General features: G+C 36.6%; 1 protein-coding gene across 1 annotated transcript in view; it reads left to right on the forward strand.

Moving 5' to 3' along the window:
* TPD52 (tumor protein D52) overlaps window positions 1-23,205 on the forward strand; it is a 98,202-nt gene that overhangs the window by 69,503 nt on the left and 5,494 nt on the right. Inside the window, 5 exon segments of the mRNA XM_054692170.1 lie at window positions 4,804-4,919; window positions 15,123-15,159; window positions 15,162-15,274; window positions 16,777-16,871; window positions 18,078-18,104. Of these exon segments, the coding sequence (XP_054548145.1) occupies window positions 4,804-4,919; window positions 15,123-15,159; window positions 15,162-15,274; window positions 16,777-16,871; window positions 18,078-18,104 (388 nt within the window).

Genomic DNA, 23,205 nt, shown 5'->3' on the forward strand with positions numbered 1-23,205 from the left:
TTCATCTTTTTAAATTTTTTTTAAAATTTATTTTTATATTCCTCATACAAATTGCAACCCCCTTATTTTGACCCCATTTCCTCTTTTCCCCACCCTACCCCCCATAGTGTGTCTCTGGTTTATAGTTGTTTGTTGATTTTGATTTTTTCTTTCTTATAGTTATTCTTTTTCCTGGTCCCTTATTTAGGTTTTCTAGATTCCTGCTCTGAGTGAGACCATCCAGTATTTTTCATTTTCTTTCTGGCTTATTTCGCTGAGCATGATCCCTTCCAGCTCCATCCATGTTACTGCAAATTGCATGTGTTTATCTTTTTTGATTGCTGAGTACTATTCCATGGTGTATATGTACCACATCTTCTTGATCCAGTCATCTATTTTTGGGCATTTGGGTTGGATTATTTACAGTTTTTAGTAATCTGTAGTTTAAAATGTTCCTGTTCCCCAATATTCATGTAATGAATGAGAAATTAGTATCTTTTCTCCAGCCAGACTCTTACCTTGGCAATTAATACTATACTCTTCTGAAGATTTAGGAAACAGGATAATGTCTAGAGTAACAATTTTGGTGAAATTTGACTTCCCAGGACTATGGAAGGTGCTGTTGAAAGTGCGGAAGAAACTAACTTTTTGACTTTGTATAGAGTCTTATTTATTCTATCTTTTGAGACTGACCTTTGTACCCTCCTTTTTTTACTTTGTAAATCAGTGATTTGGAGTCTAATTCTTTAAAATAAGACCATCTGGGTTCAAAATTCTCAAGTTTTTTCTTACTGATTTTCGTGAAACCAACCATAATGCATCTTTCACTTCTCATGTTGATGATTTGCTGCCACCTACAGGATAATGTGAAAAAAGTAGAACAAGTACTTTCTGTCTTAGATTTTGAATATACAATCTTAGGGTCATTTTGGAGGTCTCGAAGCCAACTGTAGACTTCGAGATTTCATGACTCCTTTTTCTGTGGCACTTGTTTTCTCTGGTATCCTAACTGGATAGTTGAATAGTATCACAATCCCATTAGGTTTTTTTTTGGAATTGGGCATTTTAGAAAAGCATTGTTAGTTATCAGTTACTGCATTTTCTACTCTAAGTAGATTAGCAAAATAGTGTTGTCAATAAGCAGAAAGTGTTAAGGTATGTTCTAGCACCTGTGGGTTTTTTTGTGGGGGGGCTCTGGGGGATGGTTCTTGTTCTAATTGGGGATCTTCTAGAGTTCTGAGCAGCAAAATGTTAAAATAACAACTTTATGATTGTACGGTCCTTACTCTAATTTCTTATATCATTGCTTCCTGTATGCTCTTCTATACTCAGTCTCATACTCCTGCATCACATAATCTGGTATAGGGATAAATTTGCAGGCATCATGAATCCTCAGTGGTTTCTGATAGTACATATTACAGCACCTCGTTCACAGTTTGATTTGGCTAGAGTTGAGGTAAGAGGTGCCAGATAACAGGGAATGAATGGATTCAGTAAGGTCTGTGTACTAAGTTATGGGATTGAATTTTGTCTTGAAAATAACAGAATACTAAAGAATTTTAAGCTGGGGGCGGGTGGTGACGTGATGAGATTTCTGTCATAGAAATAGCACTTAAGCAGTTTTTTGGAACATATTTTAGAGGGGACCATCAGAGGTATTTATTCATAGATCTTTCCCACTATGGATTGTTCCTATCATGTATTGTCTCTGTTTTGAAGGGCTTAAGTCATGTATTTGCCACTCCAGTGTGTGGTTTTTGAATGTTTTTGTTTATATTGCTTTAATGCCTTTAGCAATTCTATAAACACCTCACAGGTAGGCATTACTTTGGTACTGTTATGCTAGTAATGATTGTTATAATTATGAACTACCATTATGCAGTTAACATACACTAGATTCTAATGTTTTTTTTTTTACCTTTTACATATATTTGTACACATTATGTGATTGATTTATATACTTCTCTTAGGTTTGCCATGGTGTTGGCTGCTTGTTGAACTGTGTGGTTATTCTTTCTTCTTCCTCTCTGCCTGGCCATTAAGTCCCTCATCTGCTGCCTGGCATCTTGCTTTGGGCAAGATGCCACATCGCTGCTATGGCTGAACCTAGTACTTCTCAGAAATGGATGTGGGGTGGCTGGGAACAGCTGCTATGGTTTTAATGCTCACTGGCAGCAAGAGGTGAAGAGCAGGAAGAGGAGGCGCCATTTATCTTGTTTTCTTTGTCAAAAAAAATCTATTGAAAGAGGAGATTGAAAACCCTAATCTGTGACATGGGAGTGGATGGGCAGAATAGTGACTAGGGTCAGGTGAGTGTGTCCATAGGTACATATCTTGGGTGTAAAAAAGAAAAGAAAGCTCTGTAATAAAGATCAATAATACTGTGGTATGTTAAAGTAAAAATTCAGGAAATCTATGATGAGCAAATTATTAAAATTTTAAATAAAGACACAATCACGAATAGTGCTATGCCAACCAAGCATATTGGGACTTAAGGCAAATTAAAAATCAGCAGTATGAGCTTATTTTATTTTATTTTTTTTTAATAGAGGCATGTTTTATTTATTTATTTGTTTGTTTGTTTGTTTTGTTTATACATGCACTGGGTACAGTCAGAAGCGCGGGAGGGTGAGAGAATTCACCAGAGCCAGAGCGGGGAGCAGAGCAGGCAGAAGGACCGAAGTACATTGCTGAGGGGAGCAGCGGGTGGCAGGAGAGGTCTGCGCGCCATGTGGGACCCTCCTCTGGTGGCCGGGGAGCAGCTGGGGATCGAACCGGCGCCGCAGAGGCTGCGGGCAGCTTCGCAACCCAGCGCTCAACCGCTGCGCCACCAGGGAGGCCCAGTATGAGCTTATTTTAAATTTTGGTATTTTGTTCACTGTGGATTCTTTGAATAAAGTTTGACTTTTAAAAAGTATTGCATAAGATATTATGCAATGGAATTTCATATGGAGTGTTTTTCTGTGCCCCTTTAAATTTTGCACCCAATGTTTGGAGCCCTAGCTTTGTGTATGGTTGGTTAGCCAAAAAAAAAAAACAGGGAGAGATGCTGAGAGGCAGCTTCCTTTCTGAAAAAAGGTGAGTTCTTCCTGGTGGGCCAGTAGTCATGGGCTCTTTTCCAGGGGAATGGATGTGACATGGTTGCTCTTAAATAACATGAGAAATCTGCATGGGTGTTGGTGATTTCCCTGATTGTACACATTAGAATTTTAAAAGGGTACCTGAATGAGATATATATATATATATATATATATATATATATATATATTTTTTTTTTTTGTTTTGGGTTTTTTGTTTTGTTTAAAATTTTTTACTTTTTATATCACTGTTCATTTTTAAACAATATTTGCTTCCCCTCACCCCCTCAGGTGTAGTCCCCATAGAATTCCCTTCACCGATGTACCCGTGCAACATCACCTCAGTCCCCTGTGCTCCTCCTTCCCTCCCTCCCATCCCTCTCCCTCTTCCTCCCCTGCAATCTGTTTTTGCTTTGTTGTGTTTTATATCATTATTACTTTTTTAATACATATATATTTTTAAAGATTTATTTGTTTATGCATACAAAAGCTGGGGTACAGGCCAGAGATTTAGGGGGTAAGAAAATTCACCAGAGACAGAGTGGGGAATAGAACAGACAGACTGACTGAAATACACTGCTGAAGGGAGCAGCTCGTGGGGCAGGAGAGGTCTGCACCGTGTAGGTTGCTCCCTGGCTGGCTGGGAATCAAACTCGTGCTGCAGAGGCTTCGAATTGCTTCATAGTGTGTTGCTTAACCCCTTGGGCCACCAGGGAGGCCCTAATAAATTTTTTAAAACTAAAAATTGTTTCCTACCTTCATTAACTAATGGAAAGCAATAGAATAAAATGTCCTTAGGCATTTAGTTTGTTCATTGATGTTGTTGAATATTGGATATGATTACCCGAGGAAGCTGAAGATATTTGCTAACACCTCTCCTTGACTAGTGCAAATTATTAGTCCTGCTAATTTCCTAGTTTAGTACTTAAAGCCTTGGCAAGATCCCATTCTTGGCCTCTTACCTCTTCGGCTTTGTAATAACTATATTGTGACAGTTAATGAACAGAAGTTGAGCAAATGCATTGTTTTCTAATTCATATTTTGATCATTTGGTGTCTTTTAGTGATTCACTCATACTTTTGTCCTTTATTGGGAGAAGTAAATCATTTGAAGGTGCAGAAAGGTGACATGCACATTGTGGACTTGGGTAGTGAGTTTCACCATCGAGCAGAAGTGTCACAGCTCTGGGGTCTCAGCAGTAGTGTTACAACAAAGGTTTATTCATGGCTTCAACCACTGTGGAGGGGTGTGTGTGTGTGTGTGTGTGTGTGTGTGTGTGGGAGAGAGAGAGAGAGAGAGAGAGAGAGAGAAAGAAAGGTGGATTGTAGGAGTACTTGAGATGAATATCCAAGGAACTCAGCAGGGAGCATGCTTTTATAGGCAAAAGAGACTGAGGGCTATGTCAGCTTCATGCAAATGGAAATTTTCAGTCAGTGCAATTCTGATTGGTGGAAGTTTGTCAAGCAGTGATTGGCCAGATTTCAGCCCCGTGTGTGCCTTGCCAGTGTGGTTTCATTTCTTCTCAGCTGTGGAAGGGTCTGCACCTGCCCCAGCACACTGGGATGCCTGGGCCCTGACTCTGTACAGCCTCCTGGCTCTGATTGTCACCCAGGCTCAGGGTGGGTCCATGTTCATTTTTTCTTCTTTCATTTCATGTCACTTCATTCTAATTGACTTTATTCTGGGGTATTGGAGGAACCTTTACCTTGCCTAATTTACAGATTTTTTTTTTTTAATTCCCAATAAGGTCTACTCAGAACAGGCCCAGTACCTGAGGAAGGAGAAGATGTTGCTGCTACCATCAGTACTTCAGAGACCCTGTCCGAGGAGGAGCAAGAAGATCTAAGAAGAGAACTTGCAAAGGTAAAGTAGCTTTTTTTTTTTTTTTTTTTTTTTAATGGAACTTCAAGTTTTGCACTCATATTGTTTGTGTTTCTAAACTACATGGTGACAATAGTCAATTCAGGTGAGAGGAAGCAACGGTGTTCCTTAGAGTTCTTGAGTAGGGGAGAGGACGTAAAAAAGCATCACATCAGTTCTTATATGAGGAAAGGTAAATGTAAAGTCGAGATGAAAAGTAGGGTGTGATCCTAGGGATTTACCCAAAGGACACAAAAACATCAATTCCAAAGAGCACCTGCACCCCTATGTTTATAAAGCAGCACTGTTTACAATAGCTAAGCTTTGGAAACAACCCAAATGCCCAAAAATAGATGACTGGATCAAGAAGATGTGGTACATATACACCATGGAATATTACTCAGCATTCAAAAAAGATAAACACATGCAATTTGCAGCAACATGGATGGCGCTGGAAGGGATCATGCTCAGCGAAATAAGCCAGAAAGAAAAATAAAAATACCAGATGGTCTTACTCATAGCAGGAATCTAGAAAACTTAAATAAGGGACCAGGAAAAAGAATAACTATAAGAAAGTAAAAATCAAAATCAACAAACTATGAACCAGAGACACTCTATGGGGGGTGGGGGGCGGGGAGAGGAGGGATTGGGGTCAAAATAAGGGGGTTGCAATTGTATGGGGAATATAAAAATAAAATTTATAATAAAAAAAAGAAAAAGTGGGGTGTGAAGTAGGAGATGGATAGGAGTACCTGACAGTATCTTTTCAGGGACCTCACTAAGCCCATGCACTTGGCTTTTCAGCTGCATTATTGACTTTGTCTGCCCTTCATTCTTGGGGCTATAGGCACCTCTTTGAACCTTCTTTCCCTCCCTCTTGCCCTCTGTTGCTTTCTTAAAAGTAACCATTTTAAAGTGTACAACTCACTGGCACTTAGCACATAATATTGTGCAGCTATCAGCTCTGACCACTCCAACATTTTTATCACTTCCAAAGGAGTCCCTATACTCATTAAGCTGCCATTCCTTCATCTCTCCTCTTTCTCTAGCAACAACTAATCTGCTGTCTTTATCTAGTTCATATATATGGAATCATACAATGTATCTGGCTTTTTTTATTTAGCAAAACGTTTTTGAGCATTTGTAGCATTTATTGGCACCTTACTGCTATCTATGGTTGAATAATATTCCATTGTATGTGTCTATCATATTTTGTTTATCCATTCATCCGTTGATGGACATTTGGATGTTTTTCACCTTTTGACTTTATAGATTCAGAGCTCAGAAATATTTGCATGAAGGTATTTGTTTGAATACCCAGTTTCAAGTCCTTTGGATATATATCTGGAAGTAGAATTGCTGCGTTATGTGGTAATTCAATATTTAACTTTTAGGGGGAACTGCCCAACTGTTTTCCAAGCAGAACATCATTTCACATCTCCATCAGCAATATTTTTACAGCCAACATTTGTTACTTTTTGTCTTTTTTTTATAGCCATCCTAGTGAGGGCTGTCTTTTTGTGGTTTTGAGTTGTATTTCCCTAATGACTAATGATATTGAGCATCTTTTCATATGCATACTAGCCATTTGTATACTTTCTTTGGAGAAATGTCTATTCAGGTTCTTTGCTCAGTTTCTTAAAAAATGAACTCTTTTTGTTAGTGAGTTGTGTAAGGGTTCTTTGTATATTCTGGATAATATATCCTTATCAGATACATGATTTGCAAATATTTTTTCTCATTCCATACACTGCCTTCTCTTTTTTCAATTATCTTAATGTACAAAAGTTCTAAATTTTTATAAAGTCCAATTTATTTTTTCTTGCTTGTTCTTTTGATGTTATATCTAAGAGTCCATTTCTAAAACTTGGATCATGAAGAACTACCCTAATGTTTTCTTCTAAGACTTTGAATTCTTAGATTTAAGCCTTTGATCCATTTTGAGTTAAATATGTTTAGATGGTCTGTGGTAGGAATCCAACTTTTTTTTTTTCATGTGACTATTTAGTTTTTCCAGCACATTTCTTGAAGAGACTGTCTTCAACAAATGCTCTTGGCATCCTTGTCAGAAATCGGTTGACCATAGATATGTGGGTTTATTTCTGGACTCTCAATGCTGTTAACATAAATCTATTCTCCTTCTGAGATTACCGCACTGTTTTGATCACTATAGCAAATATGGTATAGTAGGTTTGAAGTTGGGAAGTATGAGTTCTTCATTTAAAAACATTTTTTAAAGTTGTTACTTAGGATTCCTTGCAACTTCATACAAATTTAGAATCAGTTTTCCACCCACAAAAAAAAAAAAAAAATGCCAATGGGCTTTTGCTAGGGCTTTCACTGAATCCGAAGATTTGGAGATTTGTTAATATTCTTAACAATATTAACTCTTCCAATACTTGAACATGGAATATCTTTCCTTTTCTTTAGATCCTTTTTCTTGTAGCAGTGTTTTGTAGTTCTCATTGCACTTGTCTTTTATCTCCTTAGTTGCATTTATTCCTAAGTATTTTATTCTTTTCATGTGATTATAAATGAAATTCTCTTAATTTCCTTTCTGGATTGTTCATTGCTATTACACCAATGAATTTTGCATGTTAGGCTTGTATCCTGCAGGTTTGCTAAATTAGTGCTATTAGAATTTTCATTATATAATATCTATCATCTGCAACTGAAGGTAGTTTTACTCTTCCTTTCCATTTTAGATGCATTTAAATTATTTTCTTCCCTATTGCTCTAACTGAAATATCCAGTATGATGTTAAATAGCAGTGGTGACAATGGGTATCTTTGTTTTGTTCCTCAACTTAGTTGGCAAGCTTTCAGTCTTTTTGGCATTGAGAATGATTTTAACTTTCATTTTCCAGAAAGGCACTTACTGCATATTGAAGGAATTCCCTTCCATTCCTAGTTTGTTCAATGTTTTTATCATGAAAAGGTGTTGGGTCTTATCATATGTTTTTCTGTACCTTGTTGAGGTGATCATGCTTTTGTTTCCCTTCATTCTCCTAACATGGTATATTACATCGATTTTCATGTTAATCATCTTTCATCGCTGGGATAAATCTCACTTAGGCATGATGTATAATCCTTTGACTATGCTGCTGGATTTGGTTTGCTAGTATTTTTGCATTTATGTGCTTGAGAGAGATTGGCCTGCTGTTTTCTTTCTCTGGCTTTTGTGTGTGGGTCTCTTAGGAATTTGGAAGTATTCCATTCTCTTGTATTTAGTGGAAGAGCTTGAAGAGTATTGGCATTAATTCTTTGAATGTTTGGTTAGAAATTTACCAATGAAGCCATCTGGCCTTGACTTTGTTGGGAGATTTTTGATTACTGATTTAATATTTTTAATATGTTACAGTTTTATTTAGATTTTCTATTTCTTCTAGGGCCACTGTTGGTCAGTTGTGAGTTTCTAGGAACATGTCCATTTTATCTGGTCTGTTTAGTTTGTTGGCATACAGTGTTCATAGTATTTCTTATAATCCTTTTTGTTTGTATAAGGTTGGTATTAATGTCACTATTTCATTTCTGGTTCTAGTTATTTGCATTTTTTCCCTCTGTCAGTCTAGCTGGAGTTTTGTCAATTTTGTTGCTATTTAAAAAACTAGCTGTCAGCTTCATTGATTTTTCTCCATTGCTTTTCTATTCTTTGTTTCCCTGTGTCTTTCATTATTTCCTTCTTTTTTCAGTTGTTAGTTTGCTATTTTTGTAGTTCCTTAAGGTATAGAGTTAGGTTATTAATTTGAGGTCTTTTTTAGTATTAGCATTTACAGGTGTAAATTTCCCTCTATGCTTACTTTCATCACTTTCCATAAATTTTAATGTTATGTTTTTATTTCTCAAAGCTTTTCTTTAATTTGTGATTTTTCTTTGGCCCATTGATGGTTTAAGTGTGTATTGTTTACTTTTTACAAATTTATTAATTTTCATGTTTCCCCTTTATTTTGGTTTCTACATTCATTCCATTGTGACTGCAGAAGCTGCTTTATACAATATTAAACTTACCGAGAATTGTTTTGTTGCTTAACATTTGCTTCTTCTTGGAGAATTTTCAATGTACATTTGAGAAGAATGTATATTCTCCTGTTTTGTGGTGGTGTGTCTGTTAGATCCTGTTGGTTTATAGTGCTATTTTAGTCCTCTCTTTACTTGATGACCTTCTACCTGTTCTGTCCACTTCTTTACATACAGTTTTTATAAATGTGGTGAGTATAAGATGGATAAGGCTGGTTGGTGATAGTCCTGTAGAGAGTAAGAATGAAAAACACTTATTTTAATGCATGCATACTGTTATTACTTTAGAAACAAAATTTTTTTCAAGTTATATTTTTTTCAAAGTTACATGTTTTATACTGCTATTATATAGCAGTATAATGCTGAAGAAAATTAAAATCACTGAGAGTGAAAGTTTTAGTTTCCAAACTTTTTAATGTATGTATCCCTCTGACATATTTTTATATTGTAAGAAGATATTAAAATATACATTTATTAATTTTCCCCATGTAACTAAATTTGAATGCTTTTTTCATGCCAATAAGTAATTTTTATAATCTTAAATTTCTTTTTAAAATTGAGTTAACATTTGTTTACAAAACTGTAGAGATTCCAGGAATATGTTTTCCACCTCAGCACTGCCTGTATCTCACCATGTCCACCAAATGTCCAGTCACCAATTTATTTTCCCACCAGCAGGCACACCCTTGGCAACACTTTTTGACTGCTTGATATTAGCCATTCTAACCGGTATCCATCTACCAGTCACCATCTACCACCAAACAATCAGCCCACTGTACCCATCTCTTCCATCCTCTTCCCCTCTGGTAACCACCATTTTGTTGTCAGAGACTGGGGTTTTCATGTTTTGTTTGTTCGTTTGCTTTTTTCTCCCTTTATAATCCATCAGTGATTGAAATCACACAGCATTTGTCTCTCTCCTTCTGACTTATTTCACTTCGCATATTCTCCTCAAAGTCCATCCATATTGTCACCATGGCAAGATTTCACCTTTTTTAAAGGCCGAGTGGTATTTCATTGTGCAGAGATACCACATCTTCTTTACCCATTCATTCATTGTGACATTTGGTTTGTTGCCACATGTTGTGATTAGTGCTGCAATGATTAAAGGAGTGCATATGTATTTTCAAATTAGTGCTTTTATATTCTTTGGGTAAATACCTAGAAATAGAATTACTGGATCATCTGATAGTTCTATTTTTAATTATTGGAGGGACCTTCATATTATTTTCATCAGTGACTGCACCGATTTATATTCCTACCAACCAGCACATCATCGCCAACACTTACTACTTCTTGACTTCTTGATCTTAGCCATTCTTACTCATTTGAGGTGAAATCTCATTGTGGTTTTAATTTGTATTTCCCTAATGAAAAGCAATGTATTGATAGAACATCTTTTCATGTGTCTGTTCATCATCTGCTTGTCTTGTTTTGTAAAGGACCTATGCGCCCCACCCCCCTTTAAAAAAAAAAAGGTTAAGTTTCTTTGTTGCTTAGCTGTATGAATTGCTTATATATTTTGGATATTAGCCCTTGTCTGATACATGTCTTGCAAATATCATCTGCAGACAATAATGCTCTCTTTTTGCTTTAACAATGGTTTCTTTTGCTGTGTAGAAGCTTTGTAGTTTGATATTGTTCCATTTGTTTATGCTCTTTTATTTCTCTTGCTGTTTGAGACTACAGTCTCATCTTCACTTATTGCATAGCCCAGTTTTAACTGCTGCAAACTCATTTTAAATTAATGGACATAACACTTATAAAAATTTTGGATTGTTTCTATAATATGCAGTTATGAGCAATATTTTGATGAACATACTTGTGTGTAATACTTTTTGTAATCTTTAGTTTCTTAGGCTAATACCTTAAAGTAGAATCTCTGAATCTAATGGTTTTTCAGGACACAAAGGCATTTACACGTATACCAACAAGATCAAAAAGCTACCAGCCAAAGATTTCTCACTGTATACGTGAGGGCATTTTTTACAAATCCTTGCCAGATCTCAGTTATTATTTAATTATCAATACTATTTTTAAAACAATAGTAACACCTAATATGTACAGATTACTTGCTAGCTGGCTGACCCTAAGCTGAGCTCTTTGCATGCATTATCTTATTAATCATCATAACAGTGTTATGAGGCAGAAGCTATTAAGATTTGATGGAGGAGGAAAAATAGTTTTAAATCTCTTAATAAATTATATCCTTTTATTTAACAAATGGTCAGATACATGCTATATAAATGTTTTCTTCCATCTGTGGGTTTTCTTTTTCACTTTCTTTTGTTTTTTTAAAAAGATTTATTCATTTATGTATGCAAGAGCTGGGGTGCAGGCCAGAGGTGCAGGGGGTGAGAGAATTCACCAGAAACAGAGTGGGGAACAGAACAGGCAGATTGACTGAAAGACACTGCTGCGGGGAGCAGCAGGCCAGTTAGGAGAGGTCTGCTGCACCGTGTGGGTATCTCCCTGGCTGTGGACAGCTTCGTAGGTTGTGTCTTAACCCTTGCACCACAGGGAGGCCCCCTTTTCACTTTCTTTATAATGTCCTTTGAAGTCCTTTGAGGTCCTGAAGTTTTGCACTTTGATGAGATTGAATTTGCTCTTTTTTTCTTTGGTGATTTGTGCTTTAGGTGTCATATGTAAAAAAAAACATTGTCTGGTACAAGTTTATGAAGATTAAGGCCACAAAGTAATGCATTGCAGCATTGAGTCTTGTATCTAGATCTTCATGCACCCTGATGCTATACACTTATCCTGTATTTATATAGTATTCTCACATTATCAGAAGTTTATTTTTTCAAAAACTCCATGAAAAATGGTGGGTATATTGTTAATTTACCTCAAATTTATGACATAATAATAACATAATAATAGGAACAATTAGATCTAATCAACTAATTTGCATTGAAAACAAATGCTAGTTTTTGTTTGGAAAGTTTTTGTAGAAGAGTCACTCTTTGAAATAGAAAAAAATTTACCTAAAATGGAGATTAAAAATCCCCTCCCTACTCATTAATTTTTTTACTTCTTTTTGAGATACAATTTATACACCACCAACTACATTTCTTTGTTTAAAGTGTACAACTTTTTGTGCAACTATCAACACTGACAAATCGTAAAGCATTTTCATCACTCCAAAAAGAAGCCCTTTCCCATCATATTCACTCCCATCATTCCCTCTCCTAAACCGCCGGCAATCACTACTTTATTTTTTGTCTCTCTGGATTTCTGTTTTGGGCATTTCATATAAATGAAATCCTACAACGTGAGGTCTTTTGGTGACTGGTTTCTTTCACTCAAGTGTGATATTTTCAAGGTTCACCCATGTTGTGGAAGATATCCGTGCTTTATTCCTTTTTGTAGCAGGATAATATTTCATTGTATCGATATATTTTGTTTGTCTGTTATCATTAGGTGATAAACATTTAGGTTGTTTCCCCCGTGGGGGCTGTTACTAATAAGGTTGCTGTGAACATCATATTCAGGTTTTTGTGTGAACATATGCTTTCAATTCTCTTGTCATAGCTGTAGAAATGGAATTTCTAGGTCATGTGGCAATTCTATCTTTAATTTTTTGAGAAACTGCCAAACTGTTTTTGCTGCCAGATTGCACCATTTTACATTGCACTAGCAATGCATGAGGGTTCAAAATGCTCTCCATGTCTGTCTGCTTGATTATAACCATCCTAGTGGGAGTCAAGTAGTATCTCATTTTTCTAATTACTAATGAATGATAGTGAATATCTTTTCATGATTATTGATTATTTATAGATCTTCTTTGTTGAGATGTCTATTTAAATCCTTTGTCCATTTTTAAATTGGATTGTTTTCTTATTGAGTGTAAATGTCCTTTAATTTTCTGGATACTAGACCCTTATCAGATATCTAATTTACAAATATTTCCCCCATTCTGCCTGTCAGTTGTATTTTCACTTTAATGATGGTGTCCTTTGAAGCACAGCAGTTGTAGATTTTGATGATGTCAAGTTATCTATTTTTTTTGTTTGTTTGCTTGACTTTGGGAAGCATATCTTAAGAAATATTGCCTAATCCAAAATTATAAAGGTTTATCCCTATGTTTTCTGCTAAGATTTTTAGAGTTTAGCTCTTATATTTCTGATATATTTTGAGTTAATTTTTATGTATGGTCTATTGAGTTAATTTTTATGTATGGTCTATATGGTCCACTTTCATTCTTTTGCATATGGCGACCCATTTATCTCAGGATCATTTGTGGGAAAAACTCTCTTCTTTCCCATTAGTTTGCCTTGACACCTTTATTGAAAAACCAATTGACTATAAATATATAGGTTTATTTCTGAGCTCTCAATTCTACTCCATTGATCTCTATGCCAAATACTACACAACCTTGATTATAGTATCTTTGTAGGAATCCCCACTCATTATTTATGATGTAAGTCAGAGATTCTTAATCATGTCTCCTATATGCTTTTAAGGTAACTCTATTTATTTATTTATATATGATATAAATATCATATTTATCAAATTGAGGACTTGTAGCTGTGGTGTGCTGAGCTCTGTATGTTAGCAACCCAATCAAAGCATCGATGAAGAATGCTCTTTTCATGTATTTACAGTGATCATTTTTTCCAGCTTTCATTAGGGAAATGAATACTTCAGAGAAGTGTCAAGGGAGGAAATCTTACCATATAATCTACCATTGTATTACTTGAAGATTTGGAGTTTGGGGTAAAGAGAGGTTTGAAATGCTAACAGTGTTCAATGAGAATTAGCTAGTAAACTGAGAAGTGGAATCAGAAAACCTGGTTTGAAATTCTGGTACTTACATTATTATTAGTTTGACTTAGGGCCAATAATTTCATTTACTTGATTTTTAACCTTATTCATTTATTTCTTTATTGTTCCTCTTCTCCTATTCCATATTGTCAATGTGCTTCTTAAAATTTGACTTCCAAAATTGCTACAACATACGAGGTCCTATCTAATAATTAGCACAGAGGATTCTTTCTATTCTTTACCTACATTCTGATTAATGCACTAAGCATTATGTTTTTTTTTAATTTTTGAAAGTTACATAACATTTAATTTGTCCTCCTTTTGTTGAATGCTATTTTTCTTTGCCTCCTATTCTCTGAAGATTAATTATCAGTTAAAAGAACTAACAACACTGTATGTTATCTTTGGCATCATAGAAGATATAGGTCAAGACTGAGAATGGGACTTTCAACCAACCAAGAGAAGGATCCATCTAAAGATCTTAAATATTAATGAACATACTTCAGAGACCCAGTTTTTCAACGTCTGGGGAAACTGTCTATTCCATATGAATCTGCCCTTTTCCTTCTGTTTTCTGATGTAGGCTTTCTCTCTACTTTTTCTTTTCTTTCTAGCTTTTGCTTACAGTTTTAGCCTCCTCAAGCATAGTTAAGCTTTCTACAGCTTCTCATCATCTCACTGTGCCTTACCTCAGGGCTTCTTTTTAACTTCTAATGTTTTCTCGGTTCCTCAACCTAGATTCCTGAGTGAGATGATAGTCATGCATGCCTTTTCACACCAGAGGCATCACTGGTTGTTGATTATTTGATTGGGGGAGGGGGTTGGGCAGAGAAAGGGCTATCCTTGGATTAGTGACCCACCCCTGTCCACCTATCTGAATTTGTTGTGTCAGCATCAGGGGTTCCACGTAGGCTTTTGCTGGGCTGTCTGTGGGGGACAGTTTGATTAATTTCTGGCTATAGCTTGGCAGTCACAGGAACTGACATTTCCAGTATAAACTCAGGAAATATCAAGAAATTTGGATTTGATTTGACTTGGTTGTGTATATTTTGAGTTGTGGGACATTCGAATGGAAATCTTCAGCAGAAAATGGTGGGCCAGAGGTCAGGAGTGTGGATGTTAGAACAACTGGAAAATTATCTGTATAGAGGTTTGAGCCTTAAGCCTCCTTGAGATAGCCGAGTAAGGAAGTATAGGGAGAAGGGAGGAAGTTGAGGATAGCTCAAGATGAAAATATAAAGAGGAGTTCTACAGGAGAGATCAGCACATAACCACTAGTATATTTAAATACATGTTGCTTTTAGAGACAGATAAATAGATCAAAAAATGCTTCAAAATGATTCTAGGTTTTTGAATGTGGTTTGGTACTAATAACCTTAATTTAATGATTCTTGCTATATTCTTACCCCAATTCCCTTCCTCATAGGTAGAAGAAGAAATCTTGACTCTTTCTCAGGTGTTAGCAGCAAAGAGAAGCATCTAGCAGAGATCAAGCGGAAACTTGGGATCAATTCACTACAGGAACTAAAACAGAACATTGCCAAAGGGTGGCAAGACGTGACAGCAACATCTGCGTATGTTCTCTTGATCATCCATTTCTCTAGGGACTGCAGAGGGCATTTTTGCCCCCTTTGTCTGGGGAGGGGAATAGAAAGGGAATGAGCACACTTTTGCAGCTTTTTTGCGCATTGCATAGGATACTTTTCCAATCCTAAAATGTACCTGCTTCTTTTCTAACTTCCAGGCTGTTCTAGGGAATAGAAATAAAGCAGCCTTATATATGACTTGAATAAATAAAATTTAAGTTCCAACATTTTGACTTGTTAGATAGTTACATGTACCATTGAGTTCTCAGAATAACCCAGTACAGTGGGTGGTGAGATAACCCCAGATAAGAAAATGGATTCAGTTAAGTTTTAGGTCAAAAACCTCTCCCAATGTGAAGGCAGGGTTTGAACTCAGGTATGATCAACTAAAGAGCCAGTCTTTTTTTTTTTTTTTTTTTTTTAAACCCTGCTCTTTACAGAGCATTGGACTCTTGGGTCGGTCACAGTCTTTTAGGTGGCAGAGTCTTTAGTCTTTTTGATCATACACATTTGGGTATGGCACCATTGTGATGCAATTTTGTTTCCTAGCATAAGGAGGAACATTAAGCTTCTAGCAACAGATTCCAAACAGTTCTCTGTCTTCTGTATTCAGTCCCAGCTGCTGAGCTGGTGAACAGCAGGGAGGCCTACAGCACCCTGATGTGACAGTATAGGGTACCCACCCTTGTCCTTCTACTTGCAACCTATATCAGTAAGCTGTGGGAGAACATGCAGAGAACTATTCTTTGACAATCTCACCATAAGCTGAATTTGTTTTTAGCGTTTGATTTTGATGGAAAATGTACAGTACATTCCTTTCTAGAATGTGGGAGCCTTAACCTCTTTGGTGTTATATTTTTTGTTTTTCCCTTTGCTAATACCTGGGTAGATAGGAAGAGGGGGTGGCAAATCATACCTTGTGTTATAGCAGATGCCCCATGTGAGTCATTTTAGATATTGTGGTGTTTATATACCCTGGTGAGAGTCTGTAAGTACTCATTTGGTAGCTGTATAGACATGCAGAATGTAAAAAAATTGAATAATAAAATGCACATGGGCCTTACTTTCGGTCCACTTTTAGGAGACAAAGTTGTAAAAGGCATGGAAAGAATTTGATTTCACTTTTGTTTTGATTGGCTTAAATGGAAAAGGAAAGAACAAGAGGTATCATTTCTTTGAGCCCCTGGCTCCTTCTTATTTTTGCTTCATGACTATTTTTAGTCTCCATCCTGATGTCTTTGGCTCTGCCTCTGTCTTCCTGGCTGTCTGAAGGTACTGCAGAAGATTGTGCCTGAAATGATGTTCAGGTATAAAATGATGTGGCAATGCTAACTTGGTGGATGATAAAGAATTTTAGATGTACTAATATTTTTGTTTTTGAGAGTTCTCCAAAGTGGTGATTACAGCACTTTAAATAGGTGATTACAGCACTATTAAGAATAGGTTAGCTTACTTTTCTTTGACCTATTCCTTTATATTTTAATACAGCTATAGAAGACATCGGAAACCTTATCTCAAGCTGGACAGAAGGCTTCAGCTGCTTTTTCATCTGTTGGATCGGTCATTACCAAAAAACTGGAAGACGTAAAGTATGTCCTTGTTTTTCCTAGTTCATTAAAGGAACTAAAACCACACTATGTTATTATATTGCACTGTTTGCTGACCTTGGCCCTGGTGATGCTGGATTCCTCTCTGATTGAGGGAGGGAGTGTACTCCTACCTGTATCAGAAGTGTTGCTGAAATTTGTTCTGACATAGTCTTCTAATGTTCAGACATAACATTCAACATGAGTGTCTTAAGAGTACGTTCAAGGTTATTGAAAAATTCTGGTAGTGAACTTTCATCCTTCTAGTCCTTCTTGATCACAAATGGTAAGTATGTCTCTTGTGGTTGTGAGTATGTGGTTGTGGGCTGAGTCTGTGTCTTATTGGTGATGCGTCCAGGACCATTGAAGTACCCACTTCAACTGAGACCTGCCTTCACTCACTTCTCTGTGGTACATTTTTACAAATCTTGGTGTGATTACAACATACTCATTTGTGAACTGATTTGTACTGATTTATAAGCCATATCTTTGTTCATGCTGAGGCCCAAATCTTGATTTTTGAGCAACTGCTATTTATTTTGCATTTTTAAAAATAATTTTAATTTGGGGGTTACATCTTTGCTCTTCCATATGTGTCCACGTGGTACTCTCCCTCCTCTAAACCACCTTTGCCAAAGTCCTTTGTCTTCCTCCACTTTTTATTTTGCTTTTTTATTTTAGATTAGTCTGTAGAATTTAATTCCACTTCATGGTGCTTTTGTGCCGCCACCCTCCCGCCCCCCATGTCTTATCTGACACCCCTGTGGATTAGGATAATACTGAAAGTGACAAACATGGTTTATATTGCCAGCACTTCTGTTGGCATGCAGACTTTGTGCTTTAAAAACAAAACTCTCAGATTGCATGCCTTTGCGTCTTTCGTGTGTTGAGAAATTTGGTTTTACAACCAGAATTTTGTTGTTTGAATAAGTTTGGTCAATCATTGTATTTCTCTGGTACCCAAATAACTTGCTCATTATGTTTGGGTTATCACCATTGTACACATAAAATAAACATGGTTTCTTAAATCTTTTTGCAATTACATGTATATCACCCAGGTGCTCTCATTATTTGGCTTGCCCTCTCAGCTGTGCGGCACTTCAGTGTCCAGTTAAAATCTTACCCGACTTGTAAAAAGTAGGTTATTTAATTGTTTCAGATTTACCAGAACTTCCTTTCTTTTTTAATGCTTGCTCTGGCTTTTTACAGATTTCAGGCCTTTTCACATTCCTTTAGGTAAGGAGAGTTGGAACTGTCACTGTAGCTTAGCAGTTGTCTTGAGACAAGTGTGCTTAGATTTTTATGCCATGTTGGCTGGTTGTGTTTGTCCTCTACCTACCTTTCTTGCGTTTTGACTATCTTTTTCTCTAATGCAATCCTATATTCAAGGGAGGGTTTCTGGTACACCATGAGTAATGGATAAATTAAAAGAAGAATTTGACACTATGGTTTAGGGGATATGGAAATGATTTTGACTTTTTAAATTTTTGTATTATATATTTTAGTAAAAAGAAGCCGCTTTACCATGGTATGCAGAATCCCTCCCTTTAATGTCTGACTTTGTTTGTTTGTTTTTGATGCTTCAATTTCTTTGGTGCTTTTGTAAGGATTTTGGAATTTTCTATCACCTGGGTTCCATTATGCAATTGTAATACTCTGCATATGTACTGCCTCAGGACCTTCATCTTCTGTATTGTTAGTTACTCAGAGAAATTTTTTGTGTATAGTAAAATATACCCAATATAAAATTTACATTACTCTGTACTTTTTAGGACATGTTTCACAATTTTATTATTTCTTTACTCTAGTTATATCTTTTAAATATGTAAGGAAATGTCATGGTTGCAGAAAAAAAAAAATAAAGTACATTAAGCTGAATAAGAAGTCATATTATATAGATGTCAGCCAAACTAGGCCCTAGATGGAAGCTTTGTAGTATTGAGCAAACCTCTCCTTTTTCTTCCATACAAACTGTGATTATTTAGTCATCAGAATAAACTAAGGTGGAAGAATGACTTCAGTCTGTAAGTGGGGAGGATAGTATAGTGGTCTCTGTCTCTGTTGTTGTTAATGCATATCGTCCTTTAAGCAAACACTTGCTAGTCTAGCTATTTGCCTTAAAGAAACAAGCAGGTACTTAGAGCTGAGGTCCTCCTGTCTTAGTTATACGTTGCCCTGGAAGTCAGAATAAATCACACAGAGCTAAGTAAACTCAAATTGTTGGACTTTTTAAAGTTAAAATTGTGTTTAACAAAAAAAGCAAAGAATCCCTGATGGGAGGTGATTCTTTGTCTCTGGTGTTTAATTATTATAAATGACTGAAGTGCTCTAGGCACATTTTTTTACCTGAAGTTATTTGAGTTGTGTGAACATGTATGCAGTCACATAGACTGTTCTGCTGCCATTAGAACGCCTGCTGTCTAAAGGATATAACTATAAACCAGACATAGTACTTCTTTGGAAAGAACTTAAAATCTTCCGTGGACTGGGAATGAGTTTGGATTGGAAGTGCCCAGTTAGTAACTAATTATAAAACAATGTTCAGTAAAACAATGTTCAATATGATATAAACAAAAATATGAAAATATGTAAGGACTCTGGAGGAATTTGTTTGATCAGTGCATATCACTGTTTCTCTATATCTTTAAAAAGACTAAAAATATGTACATAAGGATGGCTCAGTATTAATTCACCAGAGTTTTTCTACTCTTTCCTAACTCCATAGAGTGAATTTTTTCATTTCATTTAAAATACAACTGCAATTATATGCAATCTACCATTTTCTTTTTTTTTAGGAACTTGTCATTTATTAAAAACAAACATTTAAGGGAAACTTCTGGCAATGCTTTTAAATAGGACAAAAATAATAAGCACATTTTAATGCAATCTACCATTTTCTTTTTAAAGATTTATTTAGTTATGCACACAAGAACTGGGGAACAGGCCAGGGGGATGGAGGGTGAGAGGATTCACCAGAGACAGAGTGGGGAGCAGAAGAGGCAGACTGACTAGGAAATAGATGAAAAAATACAGAAACATACAAGTAAAATCCATCTCTTTTAGATCAGTGAGTTACAGAACAGATACTGGCAATGTGCCCCCCAACAACTGTCCCAGAAGCGTGAACTTGGACAGTCGATCTTCAGTGTTTTGATCCCACAGCAAGACCCTTTCTCCCACAGAGGCAGATAAAGCAAGCCCCACTTGCTGTGAAATAATTAGTTAATCTTCTGTTCTGAGTCCACCCTTATCCAGCAAACCTATGGCAGTGATTTCCCTCTCTGATGGAATTGTGGATCATTTGTTGACATGTATTTTAGACTTAGTAACAGTTTTTATTTTATTTGGTCAACTAATAAATTAGTACTTGGGATGTAGATATAGATATTTGCTTTATAGTTTGATGGGTGAATAAGGAAGAAGAAAGGGAGTGAGGCTGAGAGAGATTTATATATTTATGCATACAAGACCTGGGGTACAGGCCAGAGGTGTGGTGGGTGAGAGGATCCACCAGAGACGGGGGAGGGAACAGAACAGGCAGATTGATGGAAATACACTGCTGAGGGGAGCAGTGGGCGAGTCAGGAGAGGTCTGCTGCTCCATGTGGGTTGTTCACAGGCCGGCTGGCCTGGGGGAATCGAACTCGTGCTACAGAGGCTGCAGACAGCTTCACAGGTTGCGTCTTAACCCCTTGTACCACCAGGGAGGCCCGAGATTTGTTTTTGATGTCCTAAGAATTAGGTGTCTATGCCAGGTTGGGGATCAAACATGGGATGTGTTAATGAGCACTAAACTGGGAGATCCTCTGGGGACAACCAGCTTTTGCCCAAGATAGTGTGTTCATATCCACCTCTCTTGTTTGCTTATTTTCTACACATATATGGTAAGCATTGACTTATGCCTTTAATTTTTGAGAGAAACTTTAAAAGAGCCTTCTCATTTCACTTGGTGTCAGTGTTAGGTATAAACTATAGTAGTATTAATAGCTCACTATCACAATTCAGTAACATTATTAGTCAAATATTTTGATATATTTAAGAAGTACTACTTTGATTTTATTTCCAAAGGAAGTTTTTCCTTTTTACATGGGTGTTTCTTCATGTAAACCTCTAGATACTTTATATTTGTTTTGGACTTACTAAGGTATTTCCAAACAATTCTGTTACGCTGAAAATTTCCACCACTGAATGGAAAAGAAAGGATCTCATTCCTCTCATCAGAGAGTACTTTCGTATTTTCCTTCTCTATCCCCTGATAATTCCAAATGTCTTTACAATTCATTTTTTCAACTTTTATCATCTCAAGACTTGTTTTATGTGGATAATCCTAAATTACATTGTGCCCTGGATGCTGAATTTACAGTCAATTTGATGCACCTAGAATTCTCTATTCTTTTTATTCTGCATTTGTTCTGTTCCCCTTTAACTAGTTTGTGTGCTGGCTGCAGGGTCACAGGACCCACCAAATGCCAGCTGGAGGAAATGATCTTGTACATGGGTGCTTCGGGACTGTAACTAGAATTAGCTGTGCATTGGGCCTCCCCTGGTGGCGCAGGCTGCCCGCAGCCTCTGCAGCACCGATTCGTTCCCCAGCCACCAGCGAGGGTCCCACAAAAAAAAAAAAAAAAAAAAGAATTAGCTGTGCATTTCTGAAATGTGTCCTTACTTTGCCCACCTGTTTCTTCATTTTGTTGAAGCTATGAATTCAGTCTGCAAGCAGTTTGTCACATGTTTGGCCATTATTCACCTTCTTTTGCCAGAATCTGGTCATTTCTGCCAAAATGAATGTTCTAGTTAAGTCTATGAGAACTATAAAGTTAACTGACAAAAAAGGGCACTATGTTGCACAGAAACAAATTGTTTTGGAATCCAAGGAGAAACATTCCAAATCTTGCTTTTTCTTAAGCAGGCTGGGACCTACTCATGCTAGCCCAGCTGATTGGAAAACTTAGAAACCAAGGTTGCTTTTAGAAACTAAGCATCAGGTTCCTTTCCTACCTGGCTCCTTCCCCTCATGATCATTTCCTCTTCATTTCTCTGCCTCTCTCTGTGCTTAGATTCAGTCCTTTCTTTGGGAACTGACATCCTCTGCATTCTTGTAGCTTCCACTTTGACCCAAAATGTCTTCCTCAACATCAGGTGTACGTGACTTTCTAGTTTAAGTGTAACTAACCAGTGGCATAGTGTCCTAATTACAAAATCCCAGGATAAGACTCTGTTTTCTTAATTCTTTCTTTTTCCATTTAGTCCAAATAATTTGTAGAAGGTTATCTGTGGTGGGTGGAGCTCCTGACCTAGTTATCTATTTGATGTTGACAGAAGGTGGCTCTGGCAATGTGGCTACACAGCAGAGTTTGAGGAAGGGCAGGTGACGTTTGATTTCTGGTATTGTAAGCCAAGAAGGGTGATTTTTATTAATTTTTATTAATTTGTCCTGCAGTAGACTGCAGCATTCTGTAATAGACCAAGAAGAAACGAAAAGAACAAGTTTCTCTCAGAGTAGATTATGTTCTTGCACCTGAGATAGCTGCCACTATTATAGGAGAGAGAATGCACAAATCTCTTACTGTGTTATGTGCAGAATAAAGTATAAAAATGCCCAAATATTTGATTGATTATCTTGTCTACACAAGCTACTGGCATATTTTCATTTATAGCATTATCACATACCTCATGAATAAATTATACAAAAAGTAGATTTGAGGTGATATATTTGGAACTCTTTGTCATTTATAACCACTGTGTCTTTGAGAAAATTAAATCACAAACACGAAATATTATTCAGGATTAATACTTTGAACTGTCTTGCTTATCTAAAAATGCCATGTCAGTAATCAAAATATTATAAGTGTAGAAATAATATCAACTGGACACAGTGACTTTGTGAGCCCAAGAATTAAGGCATTTTCACCTTGTGAGGTGGCCTGTGTGAACCGGAACTGTATTGTCTGGAGTAAGAAGTTGGTGCAAGTAAAATGGGAGGACAAGTAATACTTGAATGACATTTAATAGCATTAGGTTTAACTGTGATGAAATATATGTACCTCTTAATGGAAAATAGATACTACTACTACTGAGACTGTAATGCAGCCCCAATAAGTAGTTACAGTCCCACCTACTTAAAGTTGTCAAGTAAGTAATTTATTTGGAGACCTTCCTGTTCTTACCAGGTAACAAATATGTGAGGGAAAGACAGCCACAGAGCCCTTCACTGGCCTTGCTTGTGCCTGTGTGTACATGTACATGTGTGCTTTATTTTTTGAGGGGAGGTGGTGAACATTGAATTTTTGAGTCCCAAAGACCCAAGTGACCTTGGGTAAATCATTTAACTTCTGACT

Source organism: Talpa occidentalis, unplaced genomic scaffold, assembly GCF_014898055.3.
Source record: "Talpa occidentalis isolate TD23 unplaced genomic scaffold, MPIMG_talOcc4v2.1, whole genome shotgun sequence".
Lineage (NCBI taxonomy): Eukaryota > Metazoa > Chordata > Mammalia > Eulipotyphla > Talpidae > Talpa > Talpa occidentalis.